At 45.7% G+C, this 24,377-nt stretch overlaps 1 protein-coding gene across 1 annotated transcript in view; it reads left to right on the forward strand.

Annotated features, from left to right (window-relative positions):
- The window catches only part of LOC141145551 (flap endonuclease 1-like), a 36,914-nt gene extending 24,660 nt beyond the window's left edge, over nt 1-12,254 (forward strand). Inside the window, exons 9-11 of the mRNA XM_073632320.1 lie at nt 2,318-2,466; nt 4,407-4,560; nt 7,428-12,254. Of these exons, the coding sequence (XP_073488421.1) occupies nt 2,318-2,466; nt 4,407-4,560; nt 7,428-7,463 (339 nt within the window). The 3' untranslated portion in view covers nt 7,464-12,254. The remainder of the gene's footprint in view (nt 1-2,317; nt 2,467-4,406; nt 4,561-7,427) is intronic.
- Nucleotides 12,255-24,377: the final 12,123 nt, after the last annotated feature.

Below are 24,377 nucleotides of genomic sequence, written 5' to 3' on the forward strand. Positions count from 1 at the left end.
CTGAGGCAAGTGAGGCCTGCAGTACTTTAGATGTTGTCCTGGGTTCTTTTATGGCCTCCTGGATGAGTCGTCGTCATGGAATAATTTTTGTAGGCCGGCCACTCCTAGGAAGGTTCACTACTGTTCCAAGTTATCTCCATTTGTGGATAATGGCTCACCCTGTGGTTCACTTGCATTCCAGAGCCTTAGAAGTGGCTTTGAAACCCTCGCAAACCGAGTCAGGATTTAAAAAAAAAAGTTTGCTCGTCTTTCAAAACGCTTAACCGCATTACTCGTTAACTAAGGTTACACTGTACATTACTTTACTTTACAAACATTACTTTGTTTCTAATCTGTTCTTGATTTTTTTTAGATTGTGGCATGATGTGTGGCTTTTTGTGATCTGTTAGCGTGCTTCACTTTGTCAGACAGCTTCTATTTATGTAATTTCTTGATTCAACAGGTCTGGCAGTAATCAGGCCTGGGTGTGGCAAGTGAAATTTAACTCAGCTTTCCAAGAAATTGTGGTTAAACACAGTTCATTCATAATTCAGCATGGGAGGGGGCAATTACTTTTTCAAATACGGTCAGGCAGGTTTGAACAGCTTTTTTCCCTTATTAATGAAATAATAATTGCAAAACTACATCTTAGATTTACTTGGGTTATCCTTGTGTAATATTAAAATTTGTTTGATGATCTGAATCATTTAGGTGTGAGAAATATACAAACAAATAAAAAATCAGGAAGGGAGCAAATACTTTTTCACAGCACTGTACCTCCATCAAAATCCCTCATCTTCCATACTTACAGATATACCTCCTTAAAAATTCCTCATCTTCCAAATTTACAGATATATCTCCATCAAAATCCATCATCTTCCATATTTACAGATATATCTCCATCAAAATCCATCATCTTCCATATTTACAGATATACCTCCATCAAAATTCTTCATCTTCCATATTTACAGATATTTCTCCATCAAAATCCATCATCTTCCATACTTACAGATATACCTCCATCAAAATTCCTCATCTTCCAAATTTACAGATATATCTCCATCAAAATTCTTCATCTTCCATATTTACAGATATATCTCCATCAAAATTCTTCATCTTCCATATTTACAGATATTTCTCCATCAAAATCCCTCATCTGCCATATTTACAGATATACCTCCATCAAAATCCCTCATCTTCCATATTTGTAGATATATGCCCTCCTTCATCCCTCATCTTCCATATGTCTAAACATATCCCCTTCATCATCCTTTATCTTTCATTTACAGTATCCATCATCTTCCATATTTACAGATATACCTCCATCAAAATTCTTCATCTTCCATATTTACAGATATTTCTCCATCAAAATCCATCATCTTCCATATTTACAGATATATCTCCATCAAAATTCTTCATCTTCCATATTTACAGATATTTCTCCATCAAAATCCCTCATCTGCCATATTTACAGATATACCTCCATCAAAATCCCTCATCTTCCATATTTGTAGATATATGCCCTCCTTCATCCCTCATCTTCCATATGTCTAAACATATCCCCTTCATCATCCTTTATCTTTCATTTACAGTATCCAGATATATCTTCTACATTGTTCCTAGTTTTCCATATTTGCTGACAAATCTGCTCTGTAATCCCAGATCTTCCATATTTCCAGATATTTCTTACGCATTTTTCATATTTCCTGATTTATGCCATCCATCATCCCTCATAATCCATATTTTCAGATATATCCCCTCCATAATTCCTTATCTTCCATATTTCCAGATATATCTCCTCCATCATGCTTCATCTTCAATATATATATCGCCCCCAAAATCCTTCTTCTTCCATATTTCCAGATATGTCATGTCCATTATCCCTAATTTGTAATATTTCCAGATATATGCCCTCCATCATCCCTCATCTTCCATATTTTCAGATATATCCACTTCTAAATCCCTTATTTTCCCTATTTACAGATATACTGTATTTCCTCCATCATTCTACATTTTCAATATATGTCTTGTCCATCATCCCTTCTTTTTCATATTTCCAGATACTGTATATCTCCTCTGTCATCCCCTATCTTCCATATTTTCAGATATATCTCCTCTATAATCCCCCATATTCCATATTTCCAGATATATCTCCTCTATCATCCCTCATCTTCCATATTTCCTGATATATCTCTTTCATCATCCCTCATCTTTCACATTTCCAGATATCTCGTCCATAATCTATCATCTTCTGTATTTCCTTATCCTCAATGTCCACCACTCCTGAGATCCCTTGTATGGAGTTGCTTTGTACTTACTCCTTCTCCCCTTTATACAGGATCGTATTCCCCCAGATTTCCATTACCAAGAGGCTCGTAAACTGTTCCTGGAGCCGGATGTAGTTGATGTCACCTCTCTCAATCTAGAATGGAAGAAGGTGGATGAAGACAAAGTCCTCCAGTTCCTGTCAGGGGAGAAGCATTTGAAGTATGTGTTCTTAGAAGGACAGAATGACTAATTCCAGGAGGGAGGACAGACTTTTCATAGACTTATTAATTTCAAAGAGACAGAAACTACCTTTGGGTTGTTGGTGGTGGTTTGCAGTCAACCAGTTGACTAGCTTTGACACTTACTGTGATAGCACAACAATGAAAAAAGATCCGTTACATGAGCCACAAAACTGCTAGCTCCTTGTAGTTTAATTTGAAAGCATTATTATTTGTGGTAAAAACATACACAAGAGAAACGCCTAGTGCATTATCACCAGATCAGAGGAAGGGGTCTGTCCCCTGAAAATTGGGAAAGCTTTTTCACTGTGTGGCATTAGATGAGATACCTGTCTCACCTGCTGGAGTTGTTCACTTGATAAGCTTGATTCTATCCCAATTTTGTGAATAGGACACCGTTGTGTGTTTTCTGGCTTTGGTGATAATGCACTAGGCGTTTGCACCCTCTTGTGTATGTTTCTACAGTATTGTCACGTACCTAGCAGATGATCCCGAACTGCAGAGGAAGGCCTCTCTTACGCCACCAACTCAAGGCCCCTGGTAGAGAAAAAAGGAGGCACGGGAGTGTAGAGTAGCACGAGTGCCTAGCAGGATCAACAGCAAGTGGACAGTCCGTAATTCCAGGTGGCACTGTGCAGGGAGGTCAGTAGACTGGAACTGGAACAGGCTGGAGCAGCGGACAGGTGCAGCAGGCTGGAGACTGGAACAGCAGACTGCGGGTAGATTCCCACTGGACTGGGACTCAGGAGGATCAGACAAGCCGGGTCATACACAGACAGGAGTACTGGAACAGGGCAGAGGCAGAAGCAGGGTCACTGGAACAAGCTGGGTCGGTATCAGGCGGGCAGCAGAAAGACCAGAGGAGCAGGCAGGAGCAACGTCAAGACAGGCTGGGGTCATATGCAGGCAGACAGCTGGGATAGTCAGATACAAGCCGGGTAATACACAGGAACAGGTTCAGATAGTAAGGTATACACGGGAACGCTGTAGATCAGACAGCAATGTTTCTGTGTCAGTCTGGTTTAAATAGCCCGCCTGGCGTCAGGGGCCCGTGTTCACGCGTGCAGGTGCACGATCGCGAATGTGCATTGGCACCCGCAATCGTGCACCAGCAAGTCCGGATCTCCTGTTACTGGCAGGATTTTCCTGACAAGTGTCCTGAAGATCGCCCAGTCTGAGGAGGGCTGCATCGTTGAAACCATTGCCTGCCATAGTCCTCTTGGGAAGTTCTTTGGATTGAGCGTTGGATATTTTTTTATTTATTATTATTAATTGAGTAAAACACTTTCCTCTGGACTATGCTCCTTCTCTCATCAGGATATCAAGGACAGAGGCAACACAGCTTCCTGAAGGGTGGCATAGGGTCTGTTCTCATTTGTATGTCTGCAGGTCTTTGCATTTTTAATGTGTGTTGCTGCAAGCATGTTGTTGCACTTTGTACACACTAAGACACATTATTTTACTCATCTTTATATGCATTTGTATGTGTTTGTAATGCATGTGTTTGGTCCTAGTCGTGTTGATTTTACAAAATCTTTAAAATAAACAGCTCTATGTGCATTTCAATTAAATCCCGTGATGCACCGGGGAAAGGCAAAATGAGACAGGGAGGATTTCCTAGAAATGCACTGAGATTCTATATATATTCATTTGTGCCTGTGCTACTGATTGTCTGCTGTGAATCTGCTCTACGGTACAGTGCTGTGTATTGAGGTAAACCGCTGTTGTGTGAATAAGTATATTGTGCTGTACTTGGTAAAGAATTACAGATATTCCAGACAGATATTATTTTACTGTCTCCAGTTGTAGTAATAATATTTTCTCCTAGTAATAGAGAATGGTTGTAATAGCTGTAATAATGTCATAATGTAATAATATAGTGCTGGACTGGATATCATAATATTGTGTTCTTACTTCCAGCAAGGAGAAGGTTCAGCGAGCATTACAGAAACTCCATCCGGCTGAAACTTCGAGAAAGAGCAAAGCCAAATCCAAAGCCAGTGGTCCATCTGCAGAGAAGCAAAAGAAGATCAGTGATTTCTACCCAGCAAAGAAATCAGCAATTCAAGAAAAGGTGAGCAAAGTACAACTCACCTTCACCTGACCTGGGCTCTTACCTGTCACTGGGAGCAGAGTTATGGGAGAGTGAGGTACGTCTCACACTTACCTCACCTGGGCTCCTACCTATCACTGGGAGCAAAGTTAGGGGAAAGCGAGGAACAGCTCACACTTACCTCACCTGGGCACTTACCTGTCACTGGGAGCAGAGTTAGAGGAGAGCGAGGTACGTCTCACACTTATCTCTCCTGGGCTCTTACCTGTCATTGGGAGCAGAGTTAGGGGAGTGCAAGGTACGCCTCACACTTACCTCACCTGGGCTCTTACCTGTCACTGGGAGCAGAGTTAGGGGAGAGCGAGGTATGCCTCACACTTACCTCACCTGGGCTGTTACCTGTCAGTGGGAGCTGAGTTAGGGGAGAGCGAGGAATAGCTCACCTATAGCTCATCTGAATACTTACCTGTCACTGGGAACAGAGTTAGGGGAGTGCAAGGTACGCCTCACACTTACCTCACCTGGGCTGTTACCTGTCAGTGGGAGCTGAGTTAGGGGAGAGCGAGGAATAGCTCACCTATAGCTCATCTGAGCACTTACCTGTCACTGGGAGCAGAGTTAGGGGAGTGCGAGGTACGGCTCACCTTCATCTTGTGAGAAACCATAAACCAGGCAGAGACAGAAAATGCAGTTAGAATCATACATTTTACTGAAATTCCAGAAATAACACAGACCAGGAACGTAGTCAAAAACAGAAGCCAGGGTTTGGATGCCAGAGCGCATAATCAGATGAGCCGGGGTCAGGTAACCAGAAGTCAGTGTAATCAGGAGCAAATAATCAGGAACAGGTATCGGAAGAGAAGTCAGCCAGGCCAAATCATACACAGGAACACAGGCAGAAACGCACTGGAGAACATAGACCACACAAGGGCAAGGAAGAAATGAGCCAAAAGGGGCTGGCTGTAGGCTGGATTAATGGGGCAGGTTAATGGTAACCAGGTTAATCACTGTGGTAACAAGTGGCTGGTAATTAACCGACAGCTGAGCTATTTGAGCACTGAAGGAAAAGAGTTGCTCATAAGTAACAGGAGCTCAGCCCTGACACATCTCACCTGAGTACTAACCTGTCAATGGGAGCATGGTTAGGAGAGAGCGAAGTAAAGCTCACATGCAACTCATCTGAACATTGGTGTCAGATTGATATGCTATCCAATCTGCTCTTAGCAGAGTCTATGGTGTCATCTGGAATTCTGCTGGTCCTCATCCAGAAATATTGGTTAGTTTTATTTGGGGGTTCAGGTGTAAGCATTCACTTGCAGTCTGTAGATGGTCATAAAAGGGGCCACTTATCAGCAGAGGTTGGCTGTTCCAAGCTTGGTCTGATCATTATCAGTGTATATGAAGTCTCCCTAGTGCCATCTGCTATGATGATGTTTGTGTGGGGTGGAAAATTCCATCCTTTGACCATATGTGGGCTGTGTATGCGGTTATTGTACATCCTTCAGACAACCCTCCACCTCATCAAGCATATTCAGTGACCACATTGTACAGATTTCATCTTTATAGATGTATGGCCAAACTTGTAAAAGGCAGGAGCCCCTGAGACAAGGCGGAGTTGAGTTGGGAGGATAGAGGTCTGAAGGTGTCACCAGAGGAGATCTCCATGGTGCGTTCGGCTGGCTGATCATACACTATATTGTCAAAAGTATTGGGACGCCTGCCTTTACACCCACATGAACTTTAATGGCATCCCAGTCTTAGACCGTAAGGTTCAATATTGAGTTGGCCCAAACTCGCTCATCCATGTCTTTATGGACCTTGCTTTGTGCACTGGTCTGAATCATTTGTTGGAGGAGGGATTATACTGTGGGGTTGTTTTTCAGGGGTTTGGCTTGGACCCTTAGTTCCAGTGAAGGGAACTCTTAAGGTGTCAGCATACCAAGACATTTTGGACAATTTCATGCTCCCAACTTTGTGGGAACAGTTTGGGGCTGGCCCCTTCCTGTTCCAACATGATTGCGCACCAGTGCACAAAGCAAGGTCCATAAAGACATGGATGAGCCAGTTTGGGGTGGAGGAACTTGTCTGGCCTGCACCTCAAGCCGATAGAACACCTTTGGGATGAATTAGAGCAGAGACTGCCAGCCAGGCCTTCACATCCAACATCAGTGCCTGACCTCACATACGCGCTTCTGGAAGAATGGTCAAACATTCCCATAGACACACTCCTAAACCTTGTGGACAGCCTTCCCAGAAGAGTTGAAGCTGTTATAGCTGCAAAGGGTGGGCCAACTCAATATTGAACCCTACGGACTAAGACTTGGATGCCATTAAAGTTCATGTGTGTGTAAAGGCTGGAGTGTAGTGGTGTGTGGAGGATTAACTCATCATGTGACAGAAAGCTCTTGAATTGGGAAGAAGGGAACATTATGTGTTCAGGGTTCAGGATACAGATATGGACCTGGAGCCATTTGGCGTGCCTATATTGACCTATCAGGATCCAGTTTACGTAAAGTTGTTCTTAAGACAAAACGTTTTACCTTAATGCATTCTATGCATTAAGGAAAAAAACTTTCTGAACGCAGCTCCTTCCCTAGCTCCCCCTTCCCGATCTCGATCCAGCACTGTGCACGAGAGCAGAGGCTCTCTCAGCTTTCTCCCTCCTCATTGGCTCAGACACAGCAGCAGGAGCCAATGGCCATCACAGTCAACAAGGAGGGAATAGTGGGTGTGACATGGGCGTGTGCATGCACAAGTGGCTCGCTATTGGGGCACTTGTGATTGACTATGAGGAAGAATATTTTCCACCAATCCTCTGCCCGACATTAATCCTCAGGTGGCATGGAGAGTGAGAGATGGAAACTCATGTCTTATTTCTTGTTTGACAGCCTTCTACGGGGAGCTCTCCGACTTCCAACAGATGAGCCCCGCAGTCTGAATATAGCCGAGTTCTGACATTGAGCGCCATCAGATGGGAGACTGAACAATTCTGGACTCCGATGACATTTTATTTTATCATGTTACAGTAATCGGTTTGTGGCAAAGACTGCAATGGCGGGAATGTTATCATGTAACCTTGGGGTGTATATACTCTGTTCTAGAAAGGGTATGGAGGGATGTTCTCATCACTGTATTCTTTTCTTGTTGGGTGACACACCATGAATAGGATAATATATGTCCTGCCTACAGTGAGAAAGGGGTTTTCCTTCTTGTCCTCCGAGAGGCACAGCAATTCTTCAACTTTCGGGTTATACTGCTGCCTACAGGAGACTCGAACACTGGAATACAAAGGAGTCCCTCTCACTAGAAGCATGCCTCCATTTTTTGCTAGTGTCTTACAAGGATGGATGTGTTTTTTTTTTATTTATCCTAATGCATTCTTTACATTAAAGTAGAACTATAGGTAAAACTTTTTTTTTCATTTTGGATAGAGCAAGGGAAGTGCTGCATATCAGTGCAGCCTATCAGTGGCCATCAGTAAGAATATATATTTTTTTGCCATCTGAGGCATTGCTGAGATTTCCCTTCACTTCCTGTCCTCATAGCCAAACAGGAAGTGAGAGGAAATCCATACAAATTAAGAGAATTCCTTGACCACCCCCCCCCCCCCAGGTCACCAGAACTACTGTTGTCATTAGAAGATTTCCCCTCTATTACTTTTCTGGGGACAATCCAGAATTTGTGATTTTCTTTTACTTTCACTTTAAATGATCATGATAAACTGGATAAATAAAGAAGGTGAATCTCCTTGGGGGAACACAGAGCTATAAAAACTGACAGCCGTACTAATCACTCTCCACTGTATCCAAAACTAAAAAAAAGAAAATTTGGAAGAAAGGATATTGGGATTTTTAAGATGCTACATACAAACTTGCATAAACTTCATTTAAAAAAAATCATAATTTGTTGAATTTTTTAAAAAAAACATATCCATATAAAACCATATATAGTCTTAGATATGTATCTTGTTATCCATAATTCCATAGCAGCATTATGGTTACAATTCCCAACATGTTTCACCCTTCGGGCTTCTTCAGGGGACGTATTGCTCCCTAATGGTCATAGCACCGGAGCCGCATGGGTGGTGTTTAACAAACAGATGTCTACAGCTCTGCATAATCTGGTTTCAGTCCCCCCATGAGGATTGAGCATCCCCTTGTGGTTTTCTTTGGTACCAGATATTCGATTGATTACAGTCTGGTTTTTGAAACCTCCTGTGGTCACACACAGCCTGTGATTTGACGTCACTGGGAAGGTTACCCAGTATTTACCATCGAGTATTCAAATAATATATCATATATTATAGGTGCTATGACCATTAGCGTGTAATACGTCTGCTGAAGAAGCCCGAAGTGTGAAACATGCTGGTAATTGTAACTGTGATGCCGCTATTGAATTAAGGATAACAAGATACATGTTTATCCACTTCTCAATACTGGTCACATTTCCCCCCTTTCCTGCCCATGACAATTTTCAGCTTTCAGTGCTGTCCCAATTTGAGTGACAAATGCGCAGTCATGCAACACTGTACCCAAATGAAATTTTTATCATATTTTTGAGACAGATAGAGCTTTCTTTTGGTAGTATTTAGTCGCCACTGGGGTTATTTCTTTTTTTTTTTGCTAAAATAATGAAAAATGACTGGAAATTTTTGAAAAAAAAGTTTTTCTTAGTTTCTGTTATAAAATTTTGTAAATAAGTAATTTTTCTCCTTCACTGACGGGCAGAACTGATGGGCGGCACTGATGGACTCTGAAAGGCAGCACTGATGGGCACTGATGAGGAAGCACTATTAAGTGTCACTGATGGGCACTGATAGGTGACACTGATGGGCACTGATACAGGGCATTGATGAGGAGGCACTGATGGGCACTGACAGGCATCACTGATGGACACTGAATGGCAGCACTGATGGGCACTGGTTGGAATCACTGGTGGGCACTGGTGAGCATCACTGGTGGACATTAGTAATCGGGCAGATCTCCCCTGTAAGGAAAGCCTCTGATCGGCTCTCATCTCCTCAGTGTGAGGAGAGGAATGCCGATAACCGCCATTTCCTCTTTACACTGTGATGAGCTATGATTGGACACAGCTGATCACATGGTAAAGAGCCCACATCAGAGGCTCTTTACCAAGATCTGTGATTCGGTGTGTCAGAGGGACACACCACGCCATGGATTGCCACGCTGCATGCCTCCAGGGGGCGCGCACGAGCGGCCCGTCGTGACGGACGTCATATGACGTCCACTCAGAATGGAAAAAGCCCCCACCCAGGCCTATAGCAGAATGAAGGTGTTAAGGCAATATATGGCTTTTATATGGATATGTATTTTAACATTTCAAAAGAAATGGTGAATTTTTAATGAAGTTGATAAAAGTTTGTATGTAGTACCTAAAAAGTCCCAGCATCCTTTCTTCCAAATTGTCTTTTCACCTACATTACCAATTTAAAACAAAAAAAAAACAAAGTTTTGCCTTTAGTTATACTTTAAGTTAAAAACCTTCTATGATCATCTACCCCCCCCCCAGCTTCCCCCTTCCTACTACTTACCTGAGCCTGATATCCATCCAGTGCTCTTTCTCTCCTCACAGGACTCAGAGGCAGCAGCCAGAACCGTTAGCTCCTGCTTCTTCCAATCAAATTTTGTGAGGAGGCAAGGGGGCAGGGCTGAGCTGAGCTGTGTGTGTCAATAGACATACACTGCCCAGCTCGAGATTGAGCCTGCGACAAGTGCCCCCTCATAAGGGAGGAGGAGCCCTCTCATAAGGGAGGAGAAGCCCACTCATAAGGGAGGAGAAGCCCCCTCATAAGGGAGGAGAAGCCTCACTCATAAGGGAGGAGGAGGAGCCCACTCATAAGGGAGGAGAAGCCTCACTCATAAGGGAGGAGGAGGAGCCCACTCATAAGGGAGGAGAAGCCCCCTCATAAGGGAGGAGAAGCCCACTCGTAAGGGAGGAGAAGCCCCCTCATAAGGGAGGAGAAGCCCACTCATAAGGGAGGAGAAGCCCCCTCATAAGGGAGGAGAAGCCCCAATTATAAGGGAGGAGAAGCCCCCTCATAAGGGAGGAGAAGCCCCACTCATAAGGGAGGAGGAGCCCACTCATAAGGGAGGAGAAGCCCACTCATAAGGGAGGAGGAGCCCCACTCATAAGGAAGGAGAAGCCCACTCATAAGGGAGGAGAAGCACACTCATAAGGGAGGAGGAGCCCCCTCATAAGGGAGGAGAAGCACACTCATAAGGGAGGAGGAGCCCCCTCATAAGGGAGGAGAAGCACACTCATAAGGGAGGAGGAGCCCACTCATAAGGGAGGAGGAGCCCACTCATAAGGGAGGAGAAGCCCCCTCATAAGGGAGGAGAAGCACACTCATAAGGGAGGAGGAGCCCCCTCATAAGGGAGGAGAAGCACACTCATAAGGGAGGAGAAGCCCCCTCATAAGGGAGGAGGAGCCCACTCATAAGGGAGGAGAAGCCCCCTCATAAGGGAGAAGCTCCCTCATAAGGAAGGAGGAGCCCCACTCATAAGGGAGGAGCCCAGAGTGCTGGTGGGAGGAGGGGGGCCAGAAGAGGAGGTTCAAGACCGCTGTGTGCAAAACACAGATTGCACACAGCTAAGTATCACATCTTTATTATCTTGAGGAACAAATAAACTTTTACAATCACTTTAAGGCTTCTTGCACACAATACTTCTGTTGAGCATCTACTTTTTCAGACATTTTTTTTTTATTTGTTTACATTTTCTCACAAACTTATTCTCACGTTCTTCTGCAGATTGTAAATAATGGCTATTAGCGCACACTTGTGCGCAATCGCGTGTATTTTTTGCGCACTTACGCGTATTTGCACATATCTAGGAGTGATTTACTGACCAAAAAATGCTGATTTTTCTTCTTTTTTTTATGAAGAATACACGGGTCATGTTTACGCTCCTGTGTGGACAGGCTCATTACAATTAATAGGCTGTATTTTCGCTCAGTAAAAAAAAAATAAGCTGTACTGAGCTTTCTCAAGCTGCAGTGTGCAAGAGGCCTAGGCTCTGTTGTATAAAAGAGTAACTTATTTTTACTACCGCCATTTTTTTTCCTTCCACCCTAAAGTTTCACTGCTCTGCTCTCATGCTGCCATCTTGGAAAGAAAACCTACGCATGCGCAGACATGCCACGGGGTGTCTGCCAGGTCAATGGGCGGATCTCAGGCATGTGCAGATACTCTGCGGTTCTGCACATGTGCAAGATCTCGCACTGAACCTCTGAGGTAGACATTTCAGGAGGCAGCGGGTGGATGGGCCATGTCATCCTCTCCCAGGCAAGGATTCAGGAAGTAGATCAATGCAAATATAAAAAAAGGGGAATTTAATTTTTAAAAATAAATATTTTGTCAATTGTGTAAGAGGGAGGAGGAGGAGGCAGAAGAAAGGAAAGTGCTATTCATGAGTAAAGGACCGATCGAATGAGCTGCATGACCGTGACCCTTCTCTAGGTGAGGGGGATGAAATCACATAGATTCCTGAAGGCTGATATCAGGTCTGTACTCATTTATATGTCCTCGGTTTTTATGTTATTACATGCATGTTGTTACATTTTGTACACCTTAAGGTGCATTTTTTTATTGTGTTTTTACATGCACTTTTCTGTAATTTTTATACATGTATTGTGTCTTAGTCATGTTGATTTTATGGAATAATCAAAATTAAAACCTTGTTGTCTTTTCCTGTTACTACATGTGATTCCCTTTGTAAAAAAACTGCTAAACTGCTATATATGCGTTTCTCTTCACTCTATTTGTAGGGCAGGTGCAAAGGGTGGGGTGTGTGGGCATGGGCATCCGCAGAACTTTTTTCAGGGGGAGGGCATCATTTTAGGGTCACGCATGCGCCGCCCCTTTTCGACAATGTCATTATCATGGTCAGAGACTGCAGATGTAGTACAGTCCCTAGGATAAGTAATGGATAATGGCCAATAGGCCCTCTTAACAGACCCAGCAAAACTACAGCGGTGATCCCTCCGGCTGGACAATCGCTCACTCTGGGTTCCCAGGGGGTGACTCTGGTAGCATGTCTGTACCCTTTCAGCGGCTCAGTCTCTCTCTCTCTCTGGTGGCACTGGGCAGCATGTGTCTCTCTCTGGTGGCACTGGGCAGCATGTCTCTCTCGCTGGTGGCACTGGGCAGTGTGGCTCTCTCTCTGGTGGAGCTGGGCAGTGTGGCTCTCTCTCTGGTGGCGCTGGGCAGTGTGGCTCTCTCTCTGGTGGCGCTGGGCAGTGTGGCTCTCTCTCTGGTGGCGCTGGGCAGTGTGGCTCTCTCTCTGGTGGCGCTGGGCAGTGTGGCTCTCTCTCTGGTGGCGCTGGGCAGTGTGGCTCTCTCTCTGGCTTCCGCCCAGCACACTCCTCTTTCTTTGTCCTGTAGCACTCACTCCCTCATCTTTTTTCCAGGCTGCAGTCTCTCAATCTCTCTTGATTGAGCTGTAGCCTCCACCCTGTGGAAAATTGAGCCACCAATCTTTGGGACTACATGTCCCATGATGCTCTCCTCTACTAGTCTCCTTTGATTGGCCCCTCAGTTATGGCCAATGGGGAAGGAATGGAGTGGACAGGAAGCTGGGCGGGGAACCTAGCTAGAGCCGCTGTCTCCTCTCCCTGACAGGAGAAAGGGGGGGAAACCTCTGACAGCCTGCAGCTCGCCTTTCTCCTGTCACAGCGCCGCCGAGTTCTCTGCTGGACTAAGCAGGGAAAAGAGCCCGCAGTCACACTACACTGATGGTCGGGGCTTGACAGCACCTTGATGGTGTCACCTGACTGGCGGGTGGCACTCGGGTGTGGGCTGCCCGCACCCCCATAGCGACGCCACTGTGCTGAATTTAACAGTGCCAATCCCCGATTCCAGGGGTGGGGGGCACTTGACCCCCCTTGGCCCTACCTGCAGACGCCCATGTATGTTGGTAATAGTCACATCCTCCCATGTTTCCCCATTAACCACTTGACCTCCGGAAGATTTACCCCCCTTTATGACCAGGCCATTTTTGCTAAACTAAACTGCATTACTTTAACCACCTCACCCCCGGAATGTTTTACCCCCTTCCTGACCAGGCCATTTTTTTGCGATACGGCACTGCGTTACTTTAAAACAAATGAATCTGTTGTGCCTTAAAAATTATACAATAAACTGTGAAAAAGCAGCTGACACTATATTGCTGGACACAATAATAAAACATAAAATGGAAAGGTGTAGCGCTTATAGTAATATGTAAACAATAAAGTCCATCAAAGATAGAACTGAGAAGACGATCGAATCAGAGATCTTTTTCTAAAATCCAGATAAAGTGGATAGAATAGCCACCACCAGCACCCAAAATGACTGACCCTTACTGTCAGTGTGTAGGGTACACACAATGATTTATTGGTTAATGGCCCCAACGATTCCTCTGCACCGATCAATCCACTTTAACAAGACCTCAGACCAATCCTCTCCCAACCATCAAAGGAACCCAAGAATCACTTTGATTCATTAAAACTTTAGCGGATAAGCTCCAGCATCCACGTTCAATATGTAAAAAATGAAAGCGCTCATTGCGCAGGCATCCAAGTTACAAATTTATTGAATAAAAAAAAGCTGGTGCACTCACATGTTTAAAAAGACCGCCAGGCATATGGAAACGACCGTCGTTTCCAGCCTTCAAAATGGCCGCTGTGTCTCTGGGTCAGCGTCCCACGTCCTTAGCTCCACCCGACGTTTCGTCATAAAAATGCATCATCAGGGGCCTGCGTTACTTTAACTGACAATTGCGCGGGCGTGCCACGCTGTACCCCAAAAAAATTGTTGTCCTTTTTTCCACAAATAGCGCTTTCTTTTGGTGGTATTATAGAAAAATTGCTTCCATGGGCCTATAGGCAGCTAAAACAAGTAAACTGAATAGAATGTATCAAAAAAAAAAAAAAAAAGATCTTTATTGCGTACAAATATACAAAAAAAAAAGACATTATTAAAAAACGGCATGAGCTCTGCTATGCATGAGGTTCAAACAATGAGATGTCAATGTTACACGTGCAAATAGCAAAAAAAAGAGTTTCTTAACACTAGATACTGCTGCTTTCGGTGGTATCCGATCGCCTCTGCGGTTTTTCTTTTTTGCGCTATAAACAAAAAAAAGAGCGACAATTTTGAAAATAGAAAACAATATTTATTACTTTCTGCTATAAAACATATCCAAAAAAAAAATCGAATTTCTTCAAAAATGTAAGAAAATATATATCCTGCTCCATCTATTTATGGTATAAAAAAAAAAAAATCCCAATACGTGTATATTGATTGGTTTGCACAAAAGTTATAGCACCTACAAACTATGGGATATAGACTGAAATTTTTATTTAAAAAAAAATGTTTATGCTAGTTATGGCAGCAATCAGCGACTGGACTGCGATATTGGGGAGAACATTCTGACACTTTTGACACTTTTTTGTGAACCAGTGACACTATTACAGCGATCAGTGCTAAAAATATGCACTGTCACTGTACGAATGATACTGGCTGGGAAGGGGTTAAACATCTAGGGCGATCAAGTGCCTAGCCGGTGTTTGTGTACACTATGTGAGGTGCTCTCACTAAGGGAAGTAATGGATTTCATTCCCTGCTATGTGGGGAAAAAGAAATCCATTACTTTCCCACTGATAGGACAGAGCTCTCCGTTGTTTACATAGACAGAGCCCTGTCCTGTGTGTATTCTGGATAATCGGTGGGTGTCGGTGTTTCGTCAGATTAGGCGACCCGTCAGAATGTGTAACGGAAGTGACGTTTCGTCGCCGCCATCTTGCTACACCCCGCACTCCTCCATAGTAAGGATACACTGAGAAGGGGGAAGCGGACATCTTGTTACACCCACCGGAGTTTTACATTTTACACTATTTTTTAACAGTAAACTGAGTTTATATAGTGAAATGCAGTACTTAGAACTCCGTCTGACTGTTTACATGTTGAATTTTAAAAGCAGCGAACTTCTGTCCGATTAGCAAACCTGTGAGATGACCGGGCTTACCGCTGCTTTTAAAACGCAACATATAATCAGTGAGACGGAGTTCTAAGTACTGTATGTAGCACTAACTCTCGGTGGAGCTGCTGGTTTAAAGCGGGCTTGTTACCTTCACTCTCGACACCTCTGTTTCACCGGCACCGGGTCTAGGGTTCCGTTGAGTTTACCTCTGGACGATATAAGCACCAAACACTTGAGTAGGTCTTCCAATGCTTTAATGAACAAATAAAGGAAGTATCAGGACAGAGGCAGAAGGAAAGCTGCAGGGAAGCTCAAATACCTTTCCTTAGTATTCTTCAGAACATTCTTTGGCATTGAACACTGGTAGTTGAAAGCGCTCCCCTTGTGGGATTCAATCTTTGCCCGCCTGGATAGGCCTCTCTCACTTGACTAGCAGCCAGTACGTAGCACGAACAAAAGTCTCTGCCACAGACTTGTTTGGAATAAAACCCGTACGATCCTCTGCCACAGGATGTATTGGTTTGCGATGAATGTCAGACACAGTACTTGAATCTTTAAGCCAACCCGGCAGTACTATGCAGTAAGATTACTTCAGGATACGTCCTCCAACTGAGTCACCAGGCCCCTCTCCAGACCAGCACTCTGCATGATCCTTCCATGACGGGTCCTTCCCTGGGATCTTCTCAGTTGTCCAACTTCTTCTCTCAGGATAGAGAGCTCAGGACCATTCCTCTGCTGCTGTGGTAGGCCCCAGACAGGCTTCTGGGCCCACCCACACGCCACAGCGACGTGGGCCTCCGGAACGTAGGACCATGAGGTGGTACTCTTAACACATACCTGTCAGCCATGAGGGCCAGCAGGTGGCTGAAGACGAACCCTAGAACATGGCGTCTGTCCCATAAATACCCTCTCCCAGAATGCAACTCGGAGGACCCCCTCCACCGAGTTGTCTCCGGGACAGAGGAGCACTCATACGCTTCGACACGTTGCTTTTCCAACACTGGCCCATGGCGACCACGACACCCACTGGCACAGTGTGGAACCACACGCAACGTCAGCCAAGCTGGAACAGAGGCAAATATAACTTCCTATAATAATTGACCCACTAGATTTACCTATCAGCGGTAGATTAAAATCTACCAGCGCTACATGTATTTTACTATATAAACTCAGTTTATTGTTAAAAAAAAAGTGTAAAATGCAAAACTCCGGTGGGTGTAACAAGATGTCCACTTGCCCCCTTCTCACTCTATCCTTACTGTGGAGGAGTGCGGGGTGTGGCAAGATGGCGGCGACGGAACATCACTTCCGTTACACATTCTGACGGGTCGCTTAATCTGATGAAACACCGGCGGTGATCTACTGGCCGTCACCCGCTGATCGACATATGCTGCGTTTAATCACAGCATGGCCAGTTTGCCGGCGGCACGCCTCAGGCACTTACCCAAAGGGCTGGATCACGTACTAGGTACATGATCTGCCACTGTATATCTAAGTTGGTAAGCAGTTAAAGTGATACTAAACACACACTGTTTAATGTACAATGTCCCGTCTATTTCTGTATATGGATGATGGCGCTGTAATTATTTTAATAAAAAAAAACTTTTTCCTAATCGATATCCAACTGTCACATGACCCAGCTCTCTCCCAGCCTGTCTGCAGGGAAACATGAGCAGGAGGAGTCCTCTGCTGCTGGCCACATGTTCAAAAATAAAAACTGTCTTTGGAATACAGGAAAAACGTTTATAATTAATATAATTTTACTATTTTAAATCATCATAAAAATATATATTTAAAATCAAATCTTTATTATTTTTTTGGCAATAACATGGTGTGGGCGGATTTCTGCCAGTCAAAGGCTGTGTGACGCACCTCCAGCCTGAATCTTAGAATAAAAGGGAGGTGAAGCCTCCATCAATCTACATGTAATATCTCACCCCCTCTGTGTTTAGCTGGTTAGTGAGCATGGATGAGGAGGAGGATGGGAGTGGGCTGTCATTTACCACTGTGTATATGCCAACATGTGTGACTCTATAGTCACATGGGCTGCTCAGATGTGATGGGTGTCCTGGCAGCTGCATATCAAGTCAAAGCCTGCTGTGTGATTGTGAATGGCAGTCTCAGTCTGGACCCCCACCATGCCACACCCCCCCTCCAATCTATTTCACTACGCCCAATCGAGCTTACTCATGGGGTATGGTCACATGGGCTGCTCGGATGTGATATGGAGGAAATGGTCAGCATAGAAACTCACTGAATACTGAGCATGTGCAGAGTTGCCACCACAGCTGCAAAATCCATAGCTGAAATGGGGACATGAACAGAAGGGGGAGATAGAGAGCAGTAGGATCAACCAGGTTTTTTGCAGAATACAGAAAATGAATCTCATAGTGACTGAGTGAGTGTGGACATTTTCACTTAGGGCCGTACTCACTTTTGTTGCCAGCGGTTTAGACATTAATGGCTGTGTGTTGAGTTATTTTGAGGGGACAGCAAATTTACACTGTTATACAAGCTGTACACTCACTACTTTACATTGTAGCAAAGTGTCATTTCTTCAGTGTTGTCACATGAAAAGATAGAATAAAATATTTACAAAAATATGAGGGGTGTACTCACTTTTGTGAGATACTGGATGTATAAGAATGCTATTCATATGATCTACCCATAGCGATTACCAATATTAACCAAATGTGTAAGTACATAGCACACATCTCCTGTGGTCTGGCTCTTTGGTAACATGTGGTGGGACGGGGTTAATATCAGATGGAACCTCTGCAGGTATTTTGGCGATTGGCCCCACCTAGTGAAGCCAGTGGAGGGGAGAGGTCTCTGTGTCATATCTCTATAAAAATCATGTTATTGCAACAAGTTGGATCAGCTCTGAGGAAGTGGGCTTGTCTCCCGAAACGCGTCAGTTTTCCAACTACAGAGATCTGGATATCCACCATGCTGGGGTTGTGATTTGATATGGTTTGATCTTTTCATGTTTGTCAGTATGATTTTGGCTTTTTAATAAATTGAAGATGGTGTTGGAGGTAATGCACTAGGAGTGTGCACCCTCCTTTGTTTGTTTTTTTCTTTCAGTGCTTTGGAGTTTCGCCGCTCAAGGAAAGCAGCATCGTTATTAAACATTACCAATGTACCATTGGATGTGAGACGGAGTGAGCGTTGAGGCTTAATTGTGTTTGAACCACTTCGTATATATATATAGATAATTAAAATATTTATCCATTTAACCACTTGCCCCCCCGTGCTATAACCGAAAGACGGCTACAGCGCGGGCTTAAATTGCCCGTTGGTGCAGCCTATCAGTGCCCACTATCAGTGCCCATCAGTGCCTCCTAATAGTGCCCATCAGTGCCACCTATCAGTGCCACCTCTCCATGCTACCTATCAGTGCCCATCAGTGCCACCTCGTCAGTGCCACCTATCAGTGCCACCTCTCCGTGCCGCCTATCAGTGGCCATCAGTGCCACCTATCAGTGCCCATCAGTGCAGCCTATCAGTTCCCACTATCACTGCCCATCAGTGCCTCCTAATAGTGCCCATCAGTGCCACCTATCAGTGCCACCTCTTCATGCTACCTATCAGTGCCCATCAGTGCCACCTTGTCAGTGCCACCTATCAGTGCCACCTCTCTGTGCCACCTATCAGTGGCCATCAGTGCCGCCCATCAGTGCAGCCTATCAGTTCCCACTATCAGTGGCCATCAGTGCCTCCTAATAGTGCCCATCAGTGCCACCTATCAGTGCCACCTCTCCATGCCACCTATCAGTGCCCATCAGTGCCACCTCGTCAGTGCCACCTATCAGTGCCCATCAGTGCCGCCTATCAGTGCCACCTCTCCGTGCCGCCTATCAGTGGCCCATTAGTGCCACCTATCAGTGCCCATCAGTGCAACCTATCAGTTCCCACTATCAGTGCTCATCAGTGCCTCCTAATAGTGCCCATCACTGCCACCTATCAGTGCCACCTCTCCATGCCACCTATCAGTACCCATCAGTGCCACCTATCAGTGCATCCTCTCCATGCCACCTATCAGTGCCCATCAGTGAAGGAGAAAAATTACCTGTTTGCTAAATTTTATAACAAACTATGAAAAACTTTTTGTTTTTTTCCTAAATTTTTTTTTGTTTGTTTAGCAAAAAATAAAAAAACCCCAGAGGTGATTAACCACTTCAATACCAGGCACTTAGACACCTTCCCACCCAGGCCAATTTTCAGCTTTCAGCGCTGTCACAATTTGAATGACAATTGCGCGGTCATGCTACACTATACCCAAACAAATTTTTTATCATTTTGTTCCCACAAATAGAGCTTTCTTTTGGTGGTATTTGATCACCTCTGTGGTTTTTATTTTTTGCGCAACAAATAAAAAAAGACCGAAAATTTTGAAAAAAAACACGTTTTTCTTTGTTTCTGTTAAAATTTTTTGTAAATAAGTACGTTTTCTTCTTCAATGACGGGCACTGATATGGCTGCACTGACGGGCACTGATACGGCGGCACTGATGGGCACCGATGAGGTGGCACCAATGAGGTGGCACTAATGAGGTGGCACTGACGGGCACTGATGATGGGCACTGATGCGCACTGATAGGTGGCACTAATGGGCACTGATAGGTGGCACTGGTAGGTGGCACTGATGGGCACTGATAGTGGCACTGATGGGCACTGATAGGCGGCACTGATGGGCACTCGTAGGTGGCATTGATGGGCACTTGTAGGTGGCGTTGATGGGTAGTTATGGGTGGCACTGATAGTTGGCACAGATGGGCACGGATGGGCACTGATAGGTGGGCACAGATGGGCACTGACAGGTGGCACCGATGGACACTGATGGGTGGCACTGATGATACTGATTGATGGCAGTGATGCCCCTAAGTGTGGCCATGCTGGGCATCACTGCAACATAATTGTGCCAATCAGTGCCCATTTGTGGGCACTGATTGGCACAGATTTGGCACTGACTGGGCACATGGGGATGGCCATGGGGTACATACCTGGCCATCCACATGTTTCCCTTCCCTGGTGGTCCTAGTGGCGTCCCTGGTGGTCCAGTGTGGTGATCTGAGGGGGGGCTGCGCTGATAAACAATCAGCGCAGACCCCCCCTGCCAGGAGAGCCGCCGATCGGCTCTCCTCTACTCGCGTCTGTCAGACGCGAGTGAGGAAGAGCCGATCAACGGCTCTTCCTATTGACAGCGTGATCAGCCGTGATTGGACACGGCTGATCACGTGGTAAAGAGCCTCCGCCGGAGGCTCTTTACCAAGATCGGTGTAGCGGTGTGTCAGACTGACACACCGATCCACCGATCGCCGCGATGCGCGCCCCTGCGGGCGCGCGGCGGCATGTTATCCTGCTGGACGTCATATGACGCCCAGTCAGGATAACTGAACCACCGCCTGGCCGTCAATCCGCTATGGGCCGGGCGGGAAGTGGTTAAATACCACCAAAAGAAAGTTCTATTTGTGGGAAAAAAAATGATAAAAATGTCATATGGGTACAGTGTTGGATGACCGCGCAATTGTCATTCAAATTGCTACAGCGCTGAAAGCTGAAAATTGGCCTGGGGCAGGAAACGGGTAAAAGTGCCCGGTGTTGAAGTGGTTAAAAAATGTACCAATTCTGAAAAGGAGGTAGGGTATGTTAATGTTGCAAAGTAAACGTTTACATATTTTAGTAAATAATGTGAATCTGTGAGCTCTTTGAATGCCTTGACATGGGCAAAAAAAAAAAGGATTTATGTTTGTACATGACGGGATGACTGCACTGAGCACAGCTGTCCTTATTCACTAAACTCTGTGTACATTCAGTTTGCATTGTCTATTCATTTAGTAAATCAGCCCCGTATATCTTTGCAACCCTTTTCTTGTGTCAGGATGGTTGGCAGCAGGTGAGTAAAGCACAGCAGAGAGCCGGGAAGGACGGCGGGTTTTGTATAATGTATTATTGTACAAATAACATAGAATTCTAGGTCTTAAAAATGCTCCCGTCTCCCCCCTAAAACCTATGCTTACCAACCTGTGTAAGAAAGATGTAAATGCCTATTTTTCAGGCCTCCCAGGTCCGGTCACGTGACCCCCCCCCCCCCCCGCGCGTCCCGTCAGCAGCAAGCAGAGGCTGCAGGGGAGAAGAGGGAGTGCCAACAATGAATGGGCCATAGGAGCCTATGAGTGACATCACCACTCCCAGGCATTATCAGCCATTATTGAGTGCACTCTCCTCTCCCCTGCAGCCTCTGGTTGCTGACATGGAGGGGGGGGGGGTCACGTGACCGGACCGCGTACTGACATAGTGGGTCATGTGACTGAACTGGAGCCTGCTGAAGATAGGTATTTACATCTTTATTACACAGATTAGTCAGCACACAGTAGGTGTCAGGAGGGGGCATAGGACTAGCTCGGTGGTAACCTGGAATTCTACTTTAAGTGTGAATACCAACCAAAAACTTTTTTTTGTGTGTGTTCGGGATGGAGTAAGGAACAGTTATCTCTGTTCTGAGTTTTTTTTGTTGGTTTTTTTTTGTGCTGTTCCCATTGGGGAGATTTCGCCTTCAAATTCTGTGCTGGAGACATGATAAGAAAGGACGGGGAATCTCCTCTTAGATGCCCCCAGAAGAGGTTTCCCCTTTGGAAGATCTCCCTCAATTCATGTTTTGGTGACAGCTACACTATTTTTGATGACCTATCGTCTCTTCTTTAACCACTTCCTGCCCGCGCTATAGCCGAAAGACGGCCGCGGCTCGCTCCTTCGGACTTAGCTGATCACAGATTGGGGTAAAGGACCAATCACAGTGGCCATTTACCACGTGATCAGCTGTGTCCAATGACAGCTGATCACAGGGTGTAAACACAAGCCGGTTGTCAGCATTCCTTTTCCTCACGCTGTCAGCAGTGTCCTGATTATCAGTACAGTCCCACCAGTGCTGCCAATCAGTGCCACCTATCAGTGCCCATCAGTGCTGCCAATCAGTGGCCATCAGTGCCTCATCATCAGTGTCACCTATCAGTGCTTCCTATCAGTGCCCATAAGTGCCGCCTATCAGTGTCACCCATCAGTGCTGCCAATCAGTGCCCATCAGTGCTTCCTCATAAGTGTTAACTATCAGTGCCCCCTACCAGTGCCCATCAGTGCTGCCTATCAGTGCCGCCTATCAGTGCTGCCTATCAGTGCCACCTCTCGTTGCCCTTCAGTGCTGCCTATCAGTGCCCATCAGTGCCACCTATCAGTGCCCATCATTGCTGCCTATCAGTGCCACCTCTCATTGCCCTTCAGTGCCACCTATCTGTGCCCATCAGTGCTGCCAATCAGTGCCCAACAGTGCCTCCTCATCAGTGTCACCTCTCAGTGCTGCCTATCAGTGCCCATCAGTGCTGCCTATCAGTGTAACCCATCAGTGCTGCCAATCAGTTCCCATCAGTGCTTCCTCATCAGTGTTACCTATCAGTGCCGCCTTCCAGTGCCTATCAGTGCTGCCTATCAGTGCCGCCTATCAGTGCCTTCTCTCAGTGCCCATTAGTGCCGCCTATGAGTTCCCATCAGTGCCACCTATCAGTGCCCATTGGTGCCGCCTATCAGTGCTGCCTATCAGTGCTGCCTATCAGTGCCACCTATTAGTGCCCATCAGTGCTGCCTATCAGTGCAGCCTTATTAGTGCCTCCTCATCAGTGCCAACTATCAGTGCCCATCAGTGCCCACCAATGCCACCTCATCAGGGCCCATCAGTGAAGGAGAAAAATTACCATTTGCAAAGTTTTATAACAAACTATGAATTTTTTTTGTTGTTGTTTGTTTAGCAAAAAATAAAAACCCCAGTGGTGATTAAATACCACCAAAACAAAGCTCTATTTGTGTGAACAAAATGATGAAAATGTCATATGGGTACAGTGCAGCATGACCGCGCAATTGTCATTCAAAGTGCGACAGCGCTGAAAACTGAAAATTGGCCTGGGCAGGAAGGGGGTAAAAGTGCCCGGTAGGCAAGTGGTTAAGTAACCTCGTGCTGTACACACCTGGCTGCTCTCAGCTGGGGTCCTTTTTTTGTCTTGAATTCGGTTGGGTTACCGAGGCCACAAAAACAGTATGGTGGTGGGTTGGTGGGTGCTCTTCTGTTGGACTGGTATTCACGGACCGGGACTTTTTAAAATGTATACGTTTTGAAACATTTGAGATTTCCCATCACTTTCTGTCTCAGCGGCGATGGCAACCAGGTGAGGGTGAAACTCCCCGAGGGGGGCACAGACAGCAATAAAAACCTGACAAAGATTCCAATCCTTCCAAACCCCATAAACCAAGGACAGTCTGATTTTAGTTTTATGGTAACCACAAGCCCAACTCCAGCCATTTTGCTAAACTCTGTTTTGGATACATCAATTGAGGGGCAAAGCCTCTCTCATGCTGTCTGTGTTTCTGTAGCCAGGACTGGGATAAGGGGGTACAAACGGTCCTCCTATACGGGGCCGGGCCAGTAGGGGGGCCCAGGCAGCAGGGTGAATTGAATGTGGGCAGGGAGGGTGATCCGCACAGTGGGGGAGGGTGGGGGGTGGCAGGGTAATTATTGGAACCGATACCCTGTATGGCTCTGTCTGCAGCTGCTGAAAGCTGGCTTCTTCTCCTCCCTCCCGGCGGCTTTCACCTGCTGCAGAGAGAGCCATACAGGGGGTTGGTTTCAGTAATTGCCCCCCTGCCACACCGATCACCCTCCCTTTGCACCATACATTTCCCCCTGCTGCCCATGCCACCTCTGTAGTGTTTCTGGCTTTTTCTCCTCTCCTTCCTGCCAGCTTTCACCTGCTGCAGAGAGAGCCATACAGGGGGTCGGTTTCAGTAATTGCCCCCCTTAATTGCCCCCAC

This window comes from Aquarana catesbeiana, linkage group LG05 (genome assembly GCF_042186555.1).
Source record: "Aquarana catesbeiana isolate 2022-GZ linkage group LG05, ASM4218655v1, whole genome shotgun sequence".
In the NCBI taxonomy this organism is placed as follows: domain Eukaryota; kingdom Metazoa; phylum Chordata; class Amphibia; order Anura; family Ranidae; genus Aquarana; species Aquarana catesbeiana.